The 16,451-nt window shown below is 57.6% G+C and overlaps 1 protein-coding gene across 1 annotated transcript; it reads left to right on the top strand.

The window, feature by feature from the left end:
• The first annotated feature begins 13,583 nt into the window (after positions 1–13,583).
• On the top strand, positions 13,584–15,841 carry NXPH3 (neurexophilin 3). Its single transcript, XM_059488980.1, has 3 exons — positions 13,584–13,729; positions 14,855–15,037; positions 15,101–15,841. Exons 1-3 carry the CDS (start codon positions 13,670–13,672, stop codon positions 15,647–15,649), a joined length of 792 nt encoding a protein of 263 aa, XP_059344963.1. The 5' UTR covers positions 13,584–13,669; the 3' UTR covers positions 15,650–15,841.
• The last annotated feature ends 610 nt before the right edge of the window (positions 15,842–16,451 follow it).

The raw sequence follows: 16,451 nt of genomic DNA on the forward strand, positions 1-16,451 counted from the left end.
CGAGGTGGGAAAGGAAACCTGGGAAGGGAAAAGCGGGAAGGGAAAAGTGGGAAAGGGAAAAGCGGGAAAGGGAAATCCGGGATAAAAAGTGGGAAGGGAAAAGTAGGAAGGGAAATCTGGGAAAGGAAAACTGGGAAGGGAAAACCGGGAAAGGAAAAGTAGGAGGGGAAAACTGAGAAAGGAAAAACAGGAAGGGAAAACTGAGAAAGGAAAAACAGGAAGGGAAAACTGGGAAGGGAAAAGCGGGAAGGGAAATTTGGGAAAGAAAATCTGAGAAGGGAAAAGTGGGAAGGGAGAATCGGGAAGAGAAAGTTGGACTCCCCAGGGAGCAGCAGCGGCTCCGGCCCAGCTGCAGCCGCCGATCCCGAATCTCCCGGAATTTCCTCCCCCGTTTCCCGCAGGTTTCCCCGGTTTCCATCCCGGTTTTTGGGGCGCAGCTCCCGCAGGGAGGGGGGGTTTGGAGCCGATCCCGATCCCGACGGGGTCCCCGGGCAGGATCAGCCCCCCCGATCCCCCAAGGCCCGATCTGCCTCCCAGACGGAGCCGCATTCCCCGGTAATGGGAAGCAGTTGGGCAAAGGGCGCTGCTCCATCCCCGGGCCCAGCTGCAGCCCAGGACTTCCCAAAATATCCCGAGGGAAACGAATCCCGGCACGGGAGACCCCTTTAACCCTTCCAGGACCCTCGGCAGAGCCGGGAATGCCGCCCCAGCCCCCCCTGGAAGGGATTTAATTCCAATTTCCTCTCTGGGGTTGGAGTTGAGCCTTTAATCCCCCCCAGCAATGGGGTCGCGGCCCTGGCGCCGCCCCCCGCTCCCAATTGCCGATCCCGGCCCTTCCCAGTCCGGACTGGGAGCGACTGGGACGGGCCGGGGTCGGTCTGGGGGTCCCCTGGGGAGGGGAACCGGCCCCAGCCCAGCCCCGATTCCCTGGGATCCCTTGGGATAGGGGAAAACCCCAAAAAAGAGCCTCAATTCCCACCTGGGATGTGCACGGAGGGATTTGGGGTCCGGAGGGATTTGGGGTCTGAAGGGATTTGGGACCCAGAAGTATTTGGGATCTGGAGGGATTTGATTTAGGATCTGGAATGATTTGGGATCCAGAGGGATTTGGGATCTTTAGGTTCCTAAACCTCCCAGGACCCAGAGGGATTTGGGACCTGGAAGGATTTGGGATCCAGAAGTGTTTGGGTTCTGGAAGGATTTGGGACCTGGAGGGATTTGGGACCTGGAGGGATTTGGGATTTTTAGGTTCCTAAACCTCCCAGGACCCAGAGGGATTTGGGATCTGGGAGGATTTGAGATCCGGAGGGATTTCTCCTGCTTTCCTTCCCCAAGCCGCCCTTTGGGGTGCGAGGGGTGAAACTCCAGGGAATTCCCTTGGAATGTTCCCCCCGGGGCTCCCAAACCCCAATCCCGGTTCAGGAACCCCAATCCCAGTTTAGGAACTCCTGGGAGGTTCAGGAACCCCCAGTCCCGGTTCAGGAACCCCCAGGAGGTTTAGGAACCCCAATCCCGGTTCAGGAACCCCAATCCCGGTTTAGGAACTCCTGGGAGGTTTAGGAACCCCAATCCCGGTTCAGGAACCCCAATCCCGGTTCAGGAACCCCAATCCCGGTCCAGGAACCCCCAGGAGGTTTAGGAACCCCAATCCCGATTCAGGAACCCCAATCCCAGTTTAGGAACCCCAATCCCAGTTTAGGAACTCCTGGGAGGTTCAGGAACCCCAATCCCAGTTCAGGAACCCCAATCCCAGTTCAGGAACCCCAATCCCGGTTCAGGAACCCCCAATCCCGGTTCAGGAACCCCCAGGCTGCACCCCACAGAACCCCAATAAATCCAGGTGGGCTCCTCTGGGTGGGGACGGAGCCGGCGCTCCCGGAGCCACCTGGAAAAGGAGAATTTTGAGGATTTTCCCAGGAAAAGTTCCCTGCTCTGCTTCCCCCACACCTCCCACGCTCGGAGAGAGCCGAGGAAAATCCGGCTGCACCTGGCGGGGAGGGACGGACGGGGGGAAATGTGGGAATTGGGGGGAAATGTGGGAATTCTGAGGGATATGGGAAATAGGGGGAAATGTGGGAATTCGGGGGAAATGTGGGAATTCTGGGGGGGATGCAGGGCCAGGACTGGGATCCGTTATCCTTTGGGAAGGATCCTGAGCCCCCCAATTCCCTGGAATGGGATCCCCGGATCTGCAGACGGACGCTGAGACCCCGGCTGGATTTACGTGGGAATCAGGGCTCAGGACGGGATTTTGTGGCAATTCCGAGGCTGGAAGGAGCTGGGAGGGCTTTCCCCGGATTTGTGCCGGAAGGAAGGAAAAATCCCGGAGCTTTTCGGCAGGAAAACCATCCCAGCTGAGGCCGAGGGAAAAGCTGCTGCGTTTTAGTGCTCCATAAATCCCTCGCAGGCCGGGATCATCCCGGGAAATCATCACCTCCTCCCAAACAAAGCCCAGCACCGGCACCACGGGAAACCTTATCGCCATTTCCCCTCCCCGGGGGAGCTTTTGGGGGAATATTCCCAGAATCGGAGATCCCAGCAGCTGACGCTTCCCTGCTCCCTGTCAGCTGCGGGGGCTCGGATTGCCGGGGAAAGGAAGGGACAAAGGAATCGCAGCTCCCTGAAAACCCGGCCCTGCTCCGAGGAAATGGGGCTGAAACGGAAACCCGGCATCGTGCTGGCCAGAAAAACCCCAAAGAGGGGGAAAAGCGGGAAAAGAGCGGCCCCAGGGGCTCCCTGGGCTCGGATCCCGCGTTTGGGGGAGAGGAGAGGAGAGGGAAAAACGGGAGCAGGGAAGGGTGGACGGGGCCGGGAATCCCGCGGGATGCTGGAGTTTTGGGGTGTCCCCTTTTCCCCATTCCCGGGGATCCAATTCCTGCGAATGTCCTCGGAGCCTGGCCGAGCTCTGCTGAGAATTCCCAGAGAGGGAATTTGGGATTTTTCCCTTTCCCAGCGAGGGAATATTGGAATTGTCCCTTTCCCAAGGAGGGAATTCTCCCTTTCCCAGGCAGGGAATATTGGAATTCTCCCTTTCCCAGGTAGGGAATTTTCCCATTCCCAGGCAGGGAATTTTGGAATTTTTTTCTTTGGAGGGAATTTTCCCTTTCCCAGCGAGGGAATATTGGAATTCTCCCTTTCCCGGACAGGGAATATTGAAATTCTCCCTTTCCCAAGGAGGAAATTCTCCCTTTCCCAGGCAGGGAATTCTGGAATTTTTTCTTTGGAGGGATTTTTCCCTTTCCCAGCGAGGGAATATTGGAATTCTCCCTTTCCCAAGGAGGGAATTCTCCCTTTCCCAGGCAGGGAATATTGGAATTCTCCCAAGGAGGGAATTTTCCCTTTCCCAAGGAGGGAATATTGGAATTCTCCGTCTCCCCCCTCCCGGGGCCGTAATTGGCTCTGGATTGATCGGAGCCATTTCCCGGCAATGCCTCGGGGATAAATCCTGCGGGATCGATGGGTGCCCCGAGCAATGCCCGGGAATTCTGCTGCCCTCAGCAGGACTTGAACAGCCGCTCATTAATCCCGTATCCCTGCTAATTAACCCTGCCCAATCCCGTATTCCTGCTAATGAACCCTGCCCAATCCCCAATCCCTGCTAATTAACCCTGCTCAATCCCATATTCCTGCTAATGAACCCTGCCCAATCCCCAATCCCTGCTAATGAACCCTGCCCAATCCCCAATCCCTGCTAATTAACCCTGCTCAATCCCATATTCCTGCTAATTAACCCTGCCCAATCCCCAATCCCTGCTAATGAACCCTGCCCAATCCCCAATCCCTGCTAATTAACCCTGCCCAATCCCATATTCCTGCTAATGAACCCTGCCCAATCCCCAATCCCTGCTAATTAACCCCGCCCGGCTCCTGGGCTTGGATCCCTGGGGTTCCACAGGGATGGATCCCGGATTTGGGGTTCGCCTTCCCACCCCAAACCACCCTGCCAGGACCCTCCGGAGGAGGAGGCTCCGGAGAAGGTTCCAGAGGCTCTGCTCCGTCCATCTGTCCTTCCGTGCTGCGGTATCGCCTTCCCCGCGGGCAGAGCTCCCAGCCCGGGGGCGGCAGCGCGGGATGGATGGATGGGAAAGGCAGCTGGACACAGCCCCGGAGGTCCTGGAAGGAGCCCGAGGAGGAGGAGGAGGAGGAGGAGCAGGTCCCTGTGCCAGGAATGGACAGCCCAGCCGGGCCTGGAGTCTGGGAAAGCGCTCAGCTCCGTCCCAGCTCCGTCCCAGTTCGTCCCAGCCCCATCCCAGTTCATCCCATCTCCGTCCCAGTTCATTCCAGTTCCATCCCAGCTCCATCCCTGGGACGTTCCCACTCCTCATTCCCACCCAAATCCGTCCCATTTTCCCACCCGCCCCTATAGGATGGGCATGGAGAGGCTCTGGCAGCACCCAGATCAAAACCCTGGGTGAACCCCACTGAAAATCCTATTCCCACTGAAAATCCCGTGTGAATCCTGATAAAAATCCCATTGTGACTGAAAATCCCAAATTAATTCTGATAAAATCCCGTTCCCGCTGAAAATCCTGAGTGAATCCCAATAAAATCCCATTGTGACTGAAAATCCTGAGTGAATCCAAATAAAATCCCATTGTGACTGAGGATCCTGAGTGAATCCCAATAAAATCCCATTGTGACTGAAAATCCTGATAAAATCCCATTCCCACTGAAAATCCCAAGTGAATCCCAATAAAATCCCATTGTGACTGAGAATCCTGGGTGAATCCCAATAAAATCCCATTCCCACTGAAAATCCTGAGAGAATTGTGATAAAAATCCCATTGTGACTGAGAATCCTGAGTGAATCCCAATAAAATCCCATTCCCACTGAAAATCCCGAGTGAATCCAAATAAAATCCCACTGTGACTGGAAATCCTGCGTGAATCCCAATAAAATCCTATTCCCACTGAAAATCCTGAGAGAATCCTGATAAAAACCCATTGTGACTGAGAATCCTGAGTGAATCCCAATAAAATCCCATTCCCAATGAAAATCCCGAGTGAATCCCAATAAAATCCCATTCCCACTGAAAATCCTGAGTGAATCCAAATAAAATCCCACTGTGACTGGAAACCCTGAGTGAATCCCAATAAAATCCCATTGTGACTGAAAATCCTGATAAAATCCCATTCCCACTGAAAATCCTGGGTGAACCCCACTACAAACCCCATTCTCACTGAGAATCCCGGGTGAATCCCGATACAATCCCATTCCCAGTGGAAATCCCGGGTGAATCCCGATAAAATCCCATTCCCACTGAACATCCCACGTGAATCCCACTAAAATCCCATTCCCACTGGAAATCCCGGGTGAACCCCACTACAATCCCACTCCCTCGGCATTCCCGGCTCCGGGGGCACTGCAGAAGCTCCGTGAATTCCAAAGTGGAGAAAATTCCGGGATCAGCGGCGCTCCCGGGACACCGAGCCCGTGGAAATTCGGATTATCGGGGGCGAGGGTGGCCCTGGCAGAGCTCCCAGCTCGGGACCACCCAGAGCTCCGGAGCCCTGGTGAGGATTCCCAACCCTCTGGAAGCACCTGGAGACCCCCGGGGAACGGGACAAGGTCAGCACGGAGTGACCGGAGTGTCCCAGCCCTGCCCCGGGGGTGGGAGGGAACATCCCAAAAATATCCTGGAACGGCTCAGAACAGCCTGGAAACATCCCAGAACATCCAAAAAAATGTCTCAAAAACATCCCAAAAACATCCCCAAAACATCCCCAAAATATCCTAAAACATCTCAGAGCAGCACAAAAATGTCTCAAAACATCCCAGAACCATCAAAAAAAATGTCTCAAAACCATCCCAAAACCATTCCGAAACATCCCAAGAACATCCCAAAACCATCCCAGAACATCCAAAAAATGTCTCAAAAACATCTTAAACATCCCCAAAATATCCTAAAACATCTCAGAGCAGCACAAAAATGTCTCAAAACATCCCAGAACCATCAAAAAAAAAGTCTCAGAACGATCCCAAAACATCCCAAAAACCATCCCAGAAACATCCTAAAACCACACCAGAACATCCAAAAAAAACCATCCCAGAACATCCCAAAACCATCCCAGAACCTCCAAATAATGTCTCAAAATGGTCCCAGAAATGTCTCAAAACATCCCAAAAACATCCCAGAGCATCCCAAAAATTTCCTAAGACACCCAAAAACATCCCAGAGCATCCCAAAACCACCCCCAAAATATCCTGAAAACATCCCAGAACATCCCAAAAAACATCCCAGAACATCCCCAAAACAACCCAGAACATCCCACAAATATCCCAAAACATCCCAAAAACATCCTAAGACATCCAAAGACACCCCAAAAACATCCCAGAACACCCCAAAAACATCCCAGAACATCCCAAAAATATCCCAAAAACATCTCAAAAACATCCCAGAACATCCCTAAAATCATCCCAATACATCCTAAAACCATCCCAAAACAACCCAAAAACATCCCAAAAATATTCCAAAACATCCCAAAACTACCCCAGGCCTTCCCAAAACATTCCAGCCCAGAGCCAGGCCTCCCAAATGCCCTCCCCCCATCCTTAATTAGCCCGGCGTTAATTAGGGAGCGCGGGCCGTTCCCGGGGAGCGCAGCCAAGGCCGGGTTTGGGATGCTCTCTCGGCTCCCGGAGGATTTTCCCCGTTTGTTTTTGTTTTTGTGGATTTTTCTGCCGCCCCGGCCCCGCAGATTCCGTTCCCTCCCGTCCAACCCTGGGCCGGGATCCTAAAAATATCCCTGATTATCCCCAAAAGATTCCCTGCCCCGTTTCCCAGCCCTGGGGTTGGTTCTCCTTCCCAGCCCCGACCTCCCAGATCCTGGTCCCGGATCCAAAGGGGTTCGGAGCAGCCGTGGGCGTTTGGCCACCCTGGGTGCTGTCCCTGGAGACCCAAATCCCAAATCCCAAATCCCCTGGAAACCCAAATCCCCCTGGAGGGACCCAAACTCTTCCTGTAAGGACCCAAATCTCCCTTGGAAGGACCCAAATTCCCCTGGAAAGACCCAAATCCCTCCTGGAAGGATCCAGATCATCCTGGAGGGACCCAAATCCCTCTGGAAGGACCCAAATCCCTCTGGAAGGACACAAATCCCCCTGGAGGGACCCAAATTCCCCCTGGAGGGACCCAAATCCCCCTGGAAGGACCCAGGAGGGGATCCTGGCCCACAGCTCCTGGAATTCAGTGGTGAGAACATCAGGAATTGGCTGGAGGAAACATTGGGAATTCACTGGTGAAAACATCGGGAATTGGCTGCTAAAAATTCAGGAATTCTCTGGTGAAACATTGGGAATTGGCTGGTGGAAAAATCAGGAATTCTCTGGTAAAACATCAGGAATCTCTCGGTGAAAACACTGGGAATTGACTGGTGAAACATCGGGATTCACTGGTGAAACATCAGGAATTGGCTGGTGAGAACATGGGGAATTCTCTGGTGGAAACATTGGGAATTCTCTGGGGGAAAACACTAGGAATTCTCTGGTGGAAACATTGGGATTCTCTGGTGGAAAAATGAGGAATTCTCTGGTGGAACACCGGGAATTCTCTGGTGAGTACGTCAGGAATTGGCTGGTGAACCATCAGGAATTGGCTGGTGAACCATCAGGGATTCTCTGGTGAACCATCAGGGGTTGGCTGGTGAACCATCAGGGATTCTCTGGGGAACCATCAGGGATTCTCTGGGGAACCATCAGGGATTCTCTGGGGAACCATCAGGGGTTGGCTGGTGAACCATCAGGGATTCTCTGGGGAACCATCAGGGATTCTCTGGTGAACCATCAGGGGTTGGCTGGTGAACCATCAGGGATTGGCTGGTGAACCATCAGGGATTCTCTGGTGAACCATCAGGGGTTGGCTGGTGAACCATCAGGGATTCTCTGGGGAACCATCAGGGATTCTCTGGTGAACCATCAGGGATTCTCTGGTGAACCATCAGGGATTGGCTGGTGAACCATCAGGGATTGGCTGGTGAACCATCAGGGATTGGCTGGTGAACCATCAGGGATTCTCTGGGGAACCATCAGGGATTCTCTGGGGAACCATCAGGGGTTGGCTCTGTCCCCGCGGGAAGCTCCGGCGGCCGGGGCAGCACAAAGGACAAAGAGGAGCCCCCGATGGAGGCGACGGCGCCCTGAGTCACATCCCGGCCCTGAAAGGTCCCTTTGTCCCCGCCGGGCGCCGGGAGCGTCCCGGGAACGCCGAGAGCGCCGGGAAGGAGCCTGGGGGGCCCCGAGGGTCCCGAATCCCCCCGGAGCCGCTCTGGGATGCCAGAACTGCGCTGATAGCCCGGATTTGGGGTGCCGGACACGGTATTGGGGTGCCAGACACGGTATTGGGGTACCCGCACAGATTTTGGGGTGCCAGACACGGTATTGGGGTGTCAGACTCGGTATTGGGGTGCCAGACACGGTATTGGGGTGTCAGCACAGATTTTGGGGTGCCGGACACGGTATTGGGGTGTCGGACACGGTATTGGGGTGTCAGACACGGTATTGGGGTACCCGCACAGATTTTGGGGTGCCGGACATGGTATTGGGGTGCCAGACACGATATTGGGGTGCCAGCCCAGATTTGGGGTGCCAGACCCGATATTGGGGTGCCAGCTAAGATTTTGGGGTGCCCGCCCAGATTTTGGGATTCTAACCCAGATTTTGGCATACCCGTCCAGATTTTGGGGTACCTGCACAGAGTTTGGGGTTTCAGATCCGATTTTGGGATTCTAACCCAGATTTTGAGGCACTCGCCCAGATTTTGGGGTGCTCGCCCTGGTTTTGGGATTCTAACCCAGATTTTGGGATTTTAACCCAGATTTTTGGGGTGCCGGCCCAGATGTTGTGATTGTAACCCAGATTTTGGCGTACCCACACTGATTTTGGGGTACTGATTTTGGGGTTCCAGCTCAGATTTTGGGGTTCCAGCCCAGATTTTGGGGTTCCAGCTCAGATTTTGGGCTACCCGCCCAGATTTTGGGGTTCCAGCCCCCCATTCCCACCCCGGATTTGGGATCCCACCCCTCCAAAGGAACGCGCCCCTGTCGCAGCCCCAGCCTGGGCCGCAGCCAGGCGGTTCTGGGATGGATTCCCGCAGAAATTCCCGCTGTCCCGGGGAGGTCCGCGATGTTTTTCTCTCCTTTTCCTCTCTCCCATCCCAGCCGGGCTCTGGCATCAGCTGGGCTTGGCTCGGGTTTCACCCTCCGCCCGTTCCCAGCGAGGGGAGCTCGGGAAAATCGCACGGAGCCAAGCCCGGGAATGTGGGAGAGTGAAATTCCCGCTGAAATGGGGAGAAATCCAGGGAAATTCCCACTGAAATGGGGAAATTCTGTGAAATTCCCACTGAAATGGGGAGGGAAATCCAGTGAAATTCCCCACTGAAATGGGGGAAAATTCACTGAAAATCCCACTGAAATGGGGGAGGGAAATCCAGTGAAATCCCCCACTGAAATGGGGGAAAATTCACTGAAAATCCCACTGAAATGGGGGAGGGAAATCCAGTGAAATCCCCCACTGAAATGGGGGAAAATTCACTGAAAATCCCACTGAAATGGGGGAGGGAAATCCAGTGAAATCCCCCACTGAAATGGGGGAAAATTCACTGAAATGGGGGAAATTCAGTGAAATTCCCACTGAAATGGGGAGGGAAATCCAGTGAAATTCCCGCTGAAATGGGGAGAAATCCAGGGAAATTCCCACTGAAATGGGGAGAAATCCAGGGAAATTCCCGCTGAAATGGGGAAATTCAGTGAAATTCCCATTGAAATGGGGAGGGAAATCCAGTGAAATCCCCCACTGAAATGGGGGAAAATTCACTGAAATGGGGGAAATTCAGTGAAATTCCCACTGAAATGGGGAGGGAAATCCAGTGAAATCCCCCACTGAAATGGGGGAAAATTCACTGAAATGGGGGAAATTCAGTGAAATTCCCACTGAAATGGGGGGAAATTCAGTGAAATTCCCACTGAAATGGGGAGGGAAATCCAGTGAAATTCCCGCTGAAATGGAGGGAAAATCCAGTGAAATTCCCGCTGAAATGGGGGGGAAATCCAGTGGAATAGGGAGACTACTGCTGGAATGGGGAGATTCCTGTTGAAATTGGGATATTCCCACTGGAATTGGGAGATTCCCATTGGAATTGGGAGATCCCCACTGGAATTGTGGAGATTCCTGCTTGAATTTGGCTCCAATGGCACCAATTCCCTCAGCCCCAACCCCTTGGGAGTGGGAAAAATGAGGAAAACTTCCCAAAATCTGTAAAACCCCCGAGGAAGGATGGACATCTCCAGAGCGATCAGCCTGGAACAGCTCACGTCCCATCCTGGGATGAATTGGATTAATTACCCGGGTTAATCGCGGCTGAATCAGCTCTGGGACACCAATCCCGATTTTTACCTGGAAAAACCATTCCTGGCCTCATCCCAGCACAACCGGGGGCAGGAAGCTCCATTTTCCAGCCATGAAAATTCCATTTTTTCCCATGGAATTGGGGCTTTTCCCTGCCCCGCTGTGGGGTCCTGGCCGCCCCCGCTGTCCCCTCAAAGGGTTCCCGATGTTTTGATGTTTTTCCCCAAGAAAATCCCCAAGATTTTCCCTGAATTCCCAGCTCGGGGAGCTGCCAGGCCTCGGACAGATGTTTTCCATAAATAACCAAACAAGGAGTGCACGGGAACGGGGGAAGCAAATCCAATTAGGCTGGAGAAATTCTCTGGAAAGGGGCTGTGCTTTAATCAGCTCCGTATCAAAATAACAGATTTTAGCCCCAAATTCCTCCCTTTTTCCAGACAAAGCCTGGCTGGGAGCGTGTCCCCATCCCTCTCTCCCTAAATCTCAGTTCAGTCTCCTCAGCCCAACCCTTTAGAAAAAAAGAACAGGAATATCTGAGCCAAAAAACAAAATTAAAGAGGCAGAAATGAAAGGGTTTTGCAGACAGAAGGGAGAAAGCTTCAGAGTCCGCTCGATTTTCTCAGATAAAAATTGATTTTTCTCCTGCTGCTGGCCGGGATTTTGGCTCGGGACCGGGATCCCCTGGGACTGGGATTCGCAGTGTGGGTTTCACTCAAATGGACAATTTGTTCCTTTAATTGGTTAAAACCTCAAAAGCCACAACAAGAGCGGCTGGGGGAGCCACAAGAGACAATCCTGTCCTTTTCCTTCCTTCCTTCCTTCCTTCCTTCCTTCCTTCCTTCCTTCCTTCCTTCCTTCCTTCCTTCCTTCCTTCCTTCCTTCCTTCCTTCCTTCCTTCCTTCCTTCCTTCCTTCCTTCCTTCCTTCCTTCCTTCCTTCCTTCCTTCCTTCCTTCCTTCCTTCCTTCCTTCCTTCCTTCCTTCCTTCCTTCCTTCCTTCCTTCCTTCCTTCCTTCCTTTTTCCATTTTCTCCCTTTCCTTTCCTTTCCTTTCCTTTCCTTTCCTTTCCTTTCCTTTCCTTTCCTTTCCTTTCCTTTCCTTTCCTTTCCTTTCCTTTCCTTTCCTTTCCTTTCCTTTCCTTTCCTTTCCTTTCCTTTCCTTTCCTTTCCTTTCCTTTCCTTTCCTTTCCTTTCCTTTCCTTTCCTTTCCTTTCCTTTCCTTTCCTTTCCTTTCCTTCCCTTCCCTTCCCTTCCCTATCCCGGGATAATCCCATTATTTTCCCGGTGAAAATCCCCGTAATTGTCCCGGGAAGCATCCCCCTCCTTATCCCGGGCAGAATCCCCATCATCATCATCATCATCATCATCCCGCTCACGCCTTTCCCAGCTCGGATCCATCTGCGCCGCTCCCGGGGGAGTCTGAGCCCGTCCGCGCCAGCTCCGCCTCCCGCTCCATCGGGATCCCCTGGAATGGGCCTGGGATGAGCCCCCCAAACCCCTCCTGCCCCTCGGGCACCCCCAAACCCCTCCAGCCCCCCATAAATTCCCCTTCCCGGCCGGTTCTGTCTCTCCCATCCCCAGTTCTGGAGCACCTCGTTCCCCAAAGGCGAGCCGGGATTGGGGAGCGGCTTTGGGTCGCTCCCGGCCCCGTTTTTCTCCCCGTTCCCGGTTCTCACCCCGCGGTTTCCCGGCGCGGCCGAGCCCCCCCGGTCCCGGCCGCTCTTCCCAGCGCGGGTCCCGCTAGAGGGCAACAGAAACCCGGGAAAGAAGCGCCGGGAAGGGCCTGGCAGCGCCGGCTCCCACCAAAATCCCCCTCGGGTGCTCCTGGATGCCGAGCGCCGCTGGGATTTACCGGCCCTGGCTGCAGGGAAGGTTTTGGGGGGGATCCGTCACTTTTTGCTCCCTCTGGCGCAGGAGCCGGGATCTCCTCTGGGGTTGAGGAGGAGTCTGAGAACGGCAGGATCAGAGAGGTTGGGAGAGGCTCCGAGGCCGCCAAATCCCTCCTTTCCCTGAGGAATTAATTGCCGTGAGGTGCCTCTGTCCTCCCGTGTCCCCAGGGGATAAACCCCGAGCCAGCTCCCAGGAAATTCCTGCCCGAGGTCGGGTTTCCAGCAGGGTTCGGCTTTCCAAGGATTCCAGCGCTGCAGGACCCAGCCTGGCTCCGCTTCCCAAAAATCCCGGTCCAAACCCGGCGCCGGGAGTCTGGGGGCAGCGATCCTGCTCCAAACCGGGATCATCCCGGGAATTCGCTCCAAAGCAGCTCAGGGAAAGGGGAAATTCATTCCCGGGAATTCGCTGGGGTTTTTGCACCCCAAAGCAGCTCAGGGAAAGGGGGAACCAGGGAGGGATGTGGAGAGGAGCGCAAGGGGATGTAAAGAAATGGGATTTTCTCCTCAGGGCGGGAGAACCCCGGGTTTAGATCCCAGTCCTGCCCTTGGGAAGTTGATTCCCGGTGTTCCAACTTCTCCTGGAAGGTGGGAGAAGGAGAACTGCTGCCCTCCACGGGCTAAAAGGCAGCGCAGATCCCAACCAGCGGCCTCTGGCTCCTTTCTAGGGGATCTGTGTCGTTCCTTTATGGATAAACGGGGATCCGAGGCGATCACAGCCTTTTGCCTTTCCCTGGATGGAGGGATGGGGCCGACAAGGACAGAGCTGAGACCCCCGCGTGTCCCCCCTATGCCCCCATCCCGTTCTCCCAGTGCTGCCCCTCATGAGAGAGCGATGGGGACTTTGCAGAGCCCCCCAGAACCCCCCAGAGCCCCTCGGGGACCCCTCAGGGACCCCTCGGGGGGCTCCGCTGGGCCGCGGGCACCAAAGGGTTACTCCGGAGGTGCCGCTCGGCCCCGGCACCTGGCGGGGGAGGCGGGAGCGGAGCCGGAGCGCGCAGGGATGGAGCGAGCGGGGATGGAGCGAGCGGGGATGGAGCGAGCGGGGATGGAGCGAGCGGGGATGGAGCGAGCCGGGCACGGAGCGGAGTTTCCCTGAGCCCCGGGCGGGCGGGGAGCGCAGGGGCGGCCCGGGGGCCCGGGAGGCGGCGGGGCGGGCACGGGCACGGGGAGGGGACAGCCCGGGGGACACGGACACGGCAGCGGCCGCAGGTGGAGCCGCCGCGCCTCGCCCGGACCCGGAGCGGCCCCGCGGGGCGGCGGGAGCTGCCGGGGCCACCATGGGCCGGGGGGGCCCGTAGGGACAGCTCCGCGCGGGGACACCCCTGCCCCTCGCTGACGCCGGAGGAGAAGGCAGGGAAAGACGGAAAAAGGAGGAAAATCCCGGCGAAAGCCTCCCCGAAAGCGGAGCCGCGGAGAAGGCGGCGGCGGCGCCGGCTGGAAAATGCATCTTCTTCCTCGGAGCTGCGTCCTCCTCCTCCTCCAGGGCAGCATCGCGCTGCTGGTGAGCGCCGGGCGGGCAGGGGGGGACGGGGGCTGCGGGGGTCGCGCAGCCTCGGGCGGGGGGCGTGCGGGGGTCCCCAAAGCCGAGCCCGCATCCCCGGGAGAAAACGCGTCCCAAAACTTCTGCCGTTCGGCCGCGGGGAGCGGGCAGGGCTGCGAGGAGAAGGCTCCGGATCGCCCCCGAGATCCGCAGCCCCAAACCCCGCTCGGCAGCCGGGGAGGGCTGGGGCAGAGCCGGGGCCGGGCCGGAGCTTCCCGGAGCTTCCTCCGCTTCCCGCTGCCCCCTCGGCCGGGTCAGCCCCGGGCACGCCGGGGTTCTTCGGGTCCCACAGCCCCCCCAGCCCCCTGGGTGTGGGGTTTGGGGGTTCCGGGAGCGGAGCTGGCGCAGGAGCCCGGGGCGGCTCCCCGGTGACAACTCCACTCCGCTGTCCCTTGTCCTGCGCTGTCCCCCTGCCCCTGGCGGGGATGGAGGGGGGTCAGAGGTGGGGACGAGGGCACAGGGGGTGCGGGAGCTGCGCCCTGAGCGGGCAGAAAGAGAATCGGAGCCATCCTGGCTGCTCGCACCCATTCCCGGGGCAGCCGGGAGGGAGGAGAGCTGGAGGTGCCGCTGCCGGAGGGGAAACAGAACAGAATAAAGGGAAGATCGGCGCAGCGAGGCTGGAGAAGGGGGTGGCAGGGGTGAATGACCCTGGGGAAGAGGCTGACAGGGCTCGGTGACACTGGGGAAGGGGCTGGCAAGGCTGGGTTACGCTGGGGAAGGGGCTGGCAGGGGTGGGTGACCATGGGGAAGGGGCTGGCAGGGCTCGGTGACACTGGCAGGGCTCGGTGACACTGGGGAAGGGGCTGGCAAGGCTGGGTTACACTGGGGAAGGGGCTGGCAGGGGTGGGTGACCATGGGGAAGGGGCTGGCAGGGCTGGGTGACACTGGGGAAGGGGCTGGCAGGGGTGGGTGACCATGGGGAAGGGGCTGGCAGGGCTGGGTGACACTGGGGAAGGGGCTGGCAGGGCTCGGTGACACTGGGGAAGGGGCTGGCAGGGCTCGGTGACACTGAGGAAGGGGCTGGCAGGGCTGGGTGACACTGGCAGGGCTCGGTGCCACCCGCAGCTCCTCCATGCCCCCATCCAGGTGTTCTGCGCTCCAGAGGACCCCGGGAAAGGAGCGGATCCAGGCGAGCCCCGGGCCCGCGGCAGAGCCCCGAAGCTGCTGCGGGAGCTGCTCTCCCCAAAGCCCCTCCCGGGCCTGGGCCCGGCCCCGCCGCAGAACCGGAGCCTGCCGGGCCCGGGCAGCGCCTCCCGGGAGCTCGGGGCGGCCCCGGGGAACCGGGCAGGGCTGGAGCTCGGGGCAGCCCTGCAGAACCGGGCCGGGCTGGAGCTCCCGGTTCACCGGCCCGCGTTGGAGCTCGGTCCCCGGTCACAGCGGGACCCGCGGCCGGCCCCGGGCAGGCCCCTGCAGAAGCTTTTCGGCTGGGGAGACTTTTACTCCAACATCAAGACGGTGAAGCTGAACCTGCTGATCACGGGCAAGGTGGTGGATCACGGCAACGGCAGCGTGAACGTCTTCTTCCAGCACAACTCCACGGGCCACGGCAACATCTCCGTGAGCCTCGTGCCGCCCACCAAGGCCGTGCAGTTCGACCTGGAGCAGCAGATCTTCATGGAGGCCAAGGAGTCCAAGGTGTTCAACTGCCGCGTGGAGTCGGAGCAGGTGGCGCGGGCCAGGAAGACGTCGCTGTGCACCTTCGACCCGGCCAAGACGTGCTCGCAGGAGCACACGCAGAGCCGCGCGGCCTGGCTGTGCTCGCAGCCCTTCCGCGCCGTCTGCGTCTACATCACCTTCTACAGCGGCGACTACCGCCTGGTGCAGAAGGTGTGTCCCGACTACAACCGCCACAGCCAGCGGCCCTACTTCCCCTCGGGGTGAGCCCCGGCACGGAGATTCCCGCGATTCCTGGGGCACCGAATCCCGGGATTCCTGGGGCACCGAATCCTGGGACTCTGGCGCAGCGAGTCCTGAGATTCCTGGGGCAGCGAACCCTGGGACTCTGGGGCAGCGATTCCTGAGATTCCTGGGGCAGCGAATCCTGGGGTTCTGGGGCAGCGATTCCTGAGATTCCTGGGGCACCGAATCCTGGGACTCTGGGGCAGCGATTCCTGAGATTCCTGGGGCACCGAATCCTGGGGTTCTGGGGCAGCGAGTCCTGAGATTCCTGGGGCAGCAAATCCTGGGACTCTGGGGCAGCGATTCCTGAGATTCCTGGGGCACCGAATCCTGGGACTCCGGGGCAGCGATTCCTGAGATTCCTGGGGCAGCGAATCCTGGGACTCTGGGGCAGCGAGTCCTGAGATTCCTGAGCCACCACGACCGGGCAGCGATTCCCACAGTTCCCTGGGCACCGAATCCTGGGGTTCTGGGGCAGCGAGTCCTGAGATTCCTGAGCCACCATTCCGGGCAGCGATTCCTGGGCACCAAATCCTGGGATTCTGGGGCAGCAATTCTTGGGATTCCTGGGGCTGCCATTCCCGGGCAGTGATTCCCGCCTTTCCTGGGGCACCGAATCCCAGGATTCCTGGGCAGCGATTCCTGAGATTCCTGGGCCACCATCCCTGGGGAGCGATTCTGGGGCCGCAATTCCCAGGCTGGGATTCCCGGGTCGCGGTTCTGGGACAGCGATTCCCAGGGCCACCGTTCCTGGGGCCACCGTTCCTGGGTCGTGATTCCGGGG

The sequence above is a fragment of the Ammospiza nelsoni genome, chromosome 26 (assembly GCF_027579445.1).
Source record: "Ammospiza nelsoni isolate bAmmNel1 chromosome 26, bAmmNel1.pri, whole genome shotgun sequence".
In the NCBI taxonomy this organism is placed as follows: Eukaryota; Metazoa; Chordata; class Aves; order Passeriformes; family Passerellidae; genus Ammospiza; species Ammospiza nelsoni.

Bases quoted from the DNA above. Each gene is read 5' to 3' on its own strand.
- NXPH3 (XM_059488980.1), top strand. From the start codon at position 13,670: ATGCATCTTCTTCCTCGGAGCTGCGTCCTCCTCCTCCTCCAGGGCAGC. The intron at 13,730-14,854 runs GTGAGCGCCGGG...GCCCCCATCCAG, and splicing joins AGGGCAGCATCGCGCTGCTG to GTGTTCTGCGCTCCAGAGGA. The intron at 15,038-15,100 runs GCCCCGGGGAAC...GCCGGGCTGGAG, and splicing joins CCTCCCGGGAGCTCGGGGCG to CTCCCGGTTCACCGGCCCGC.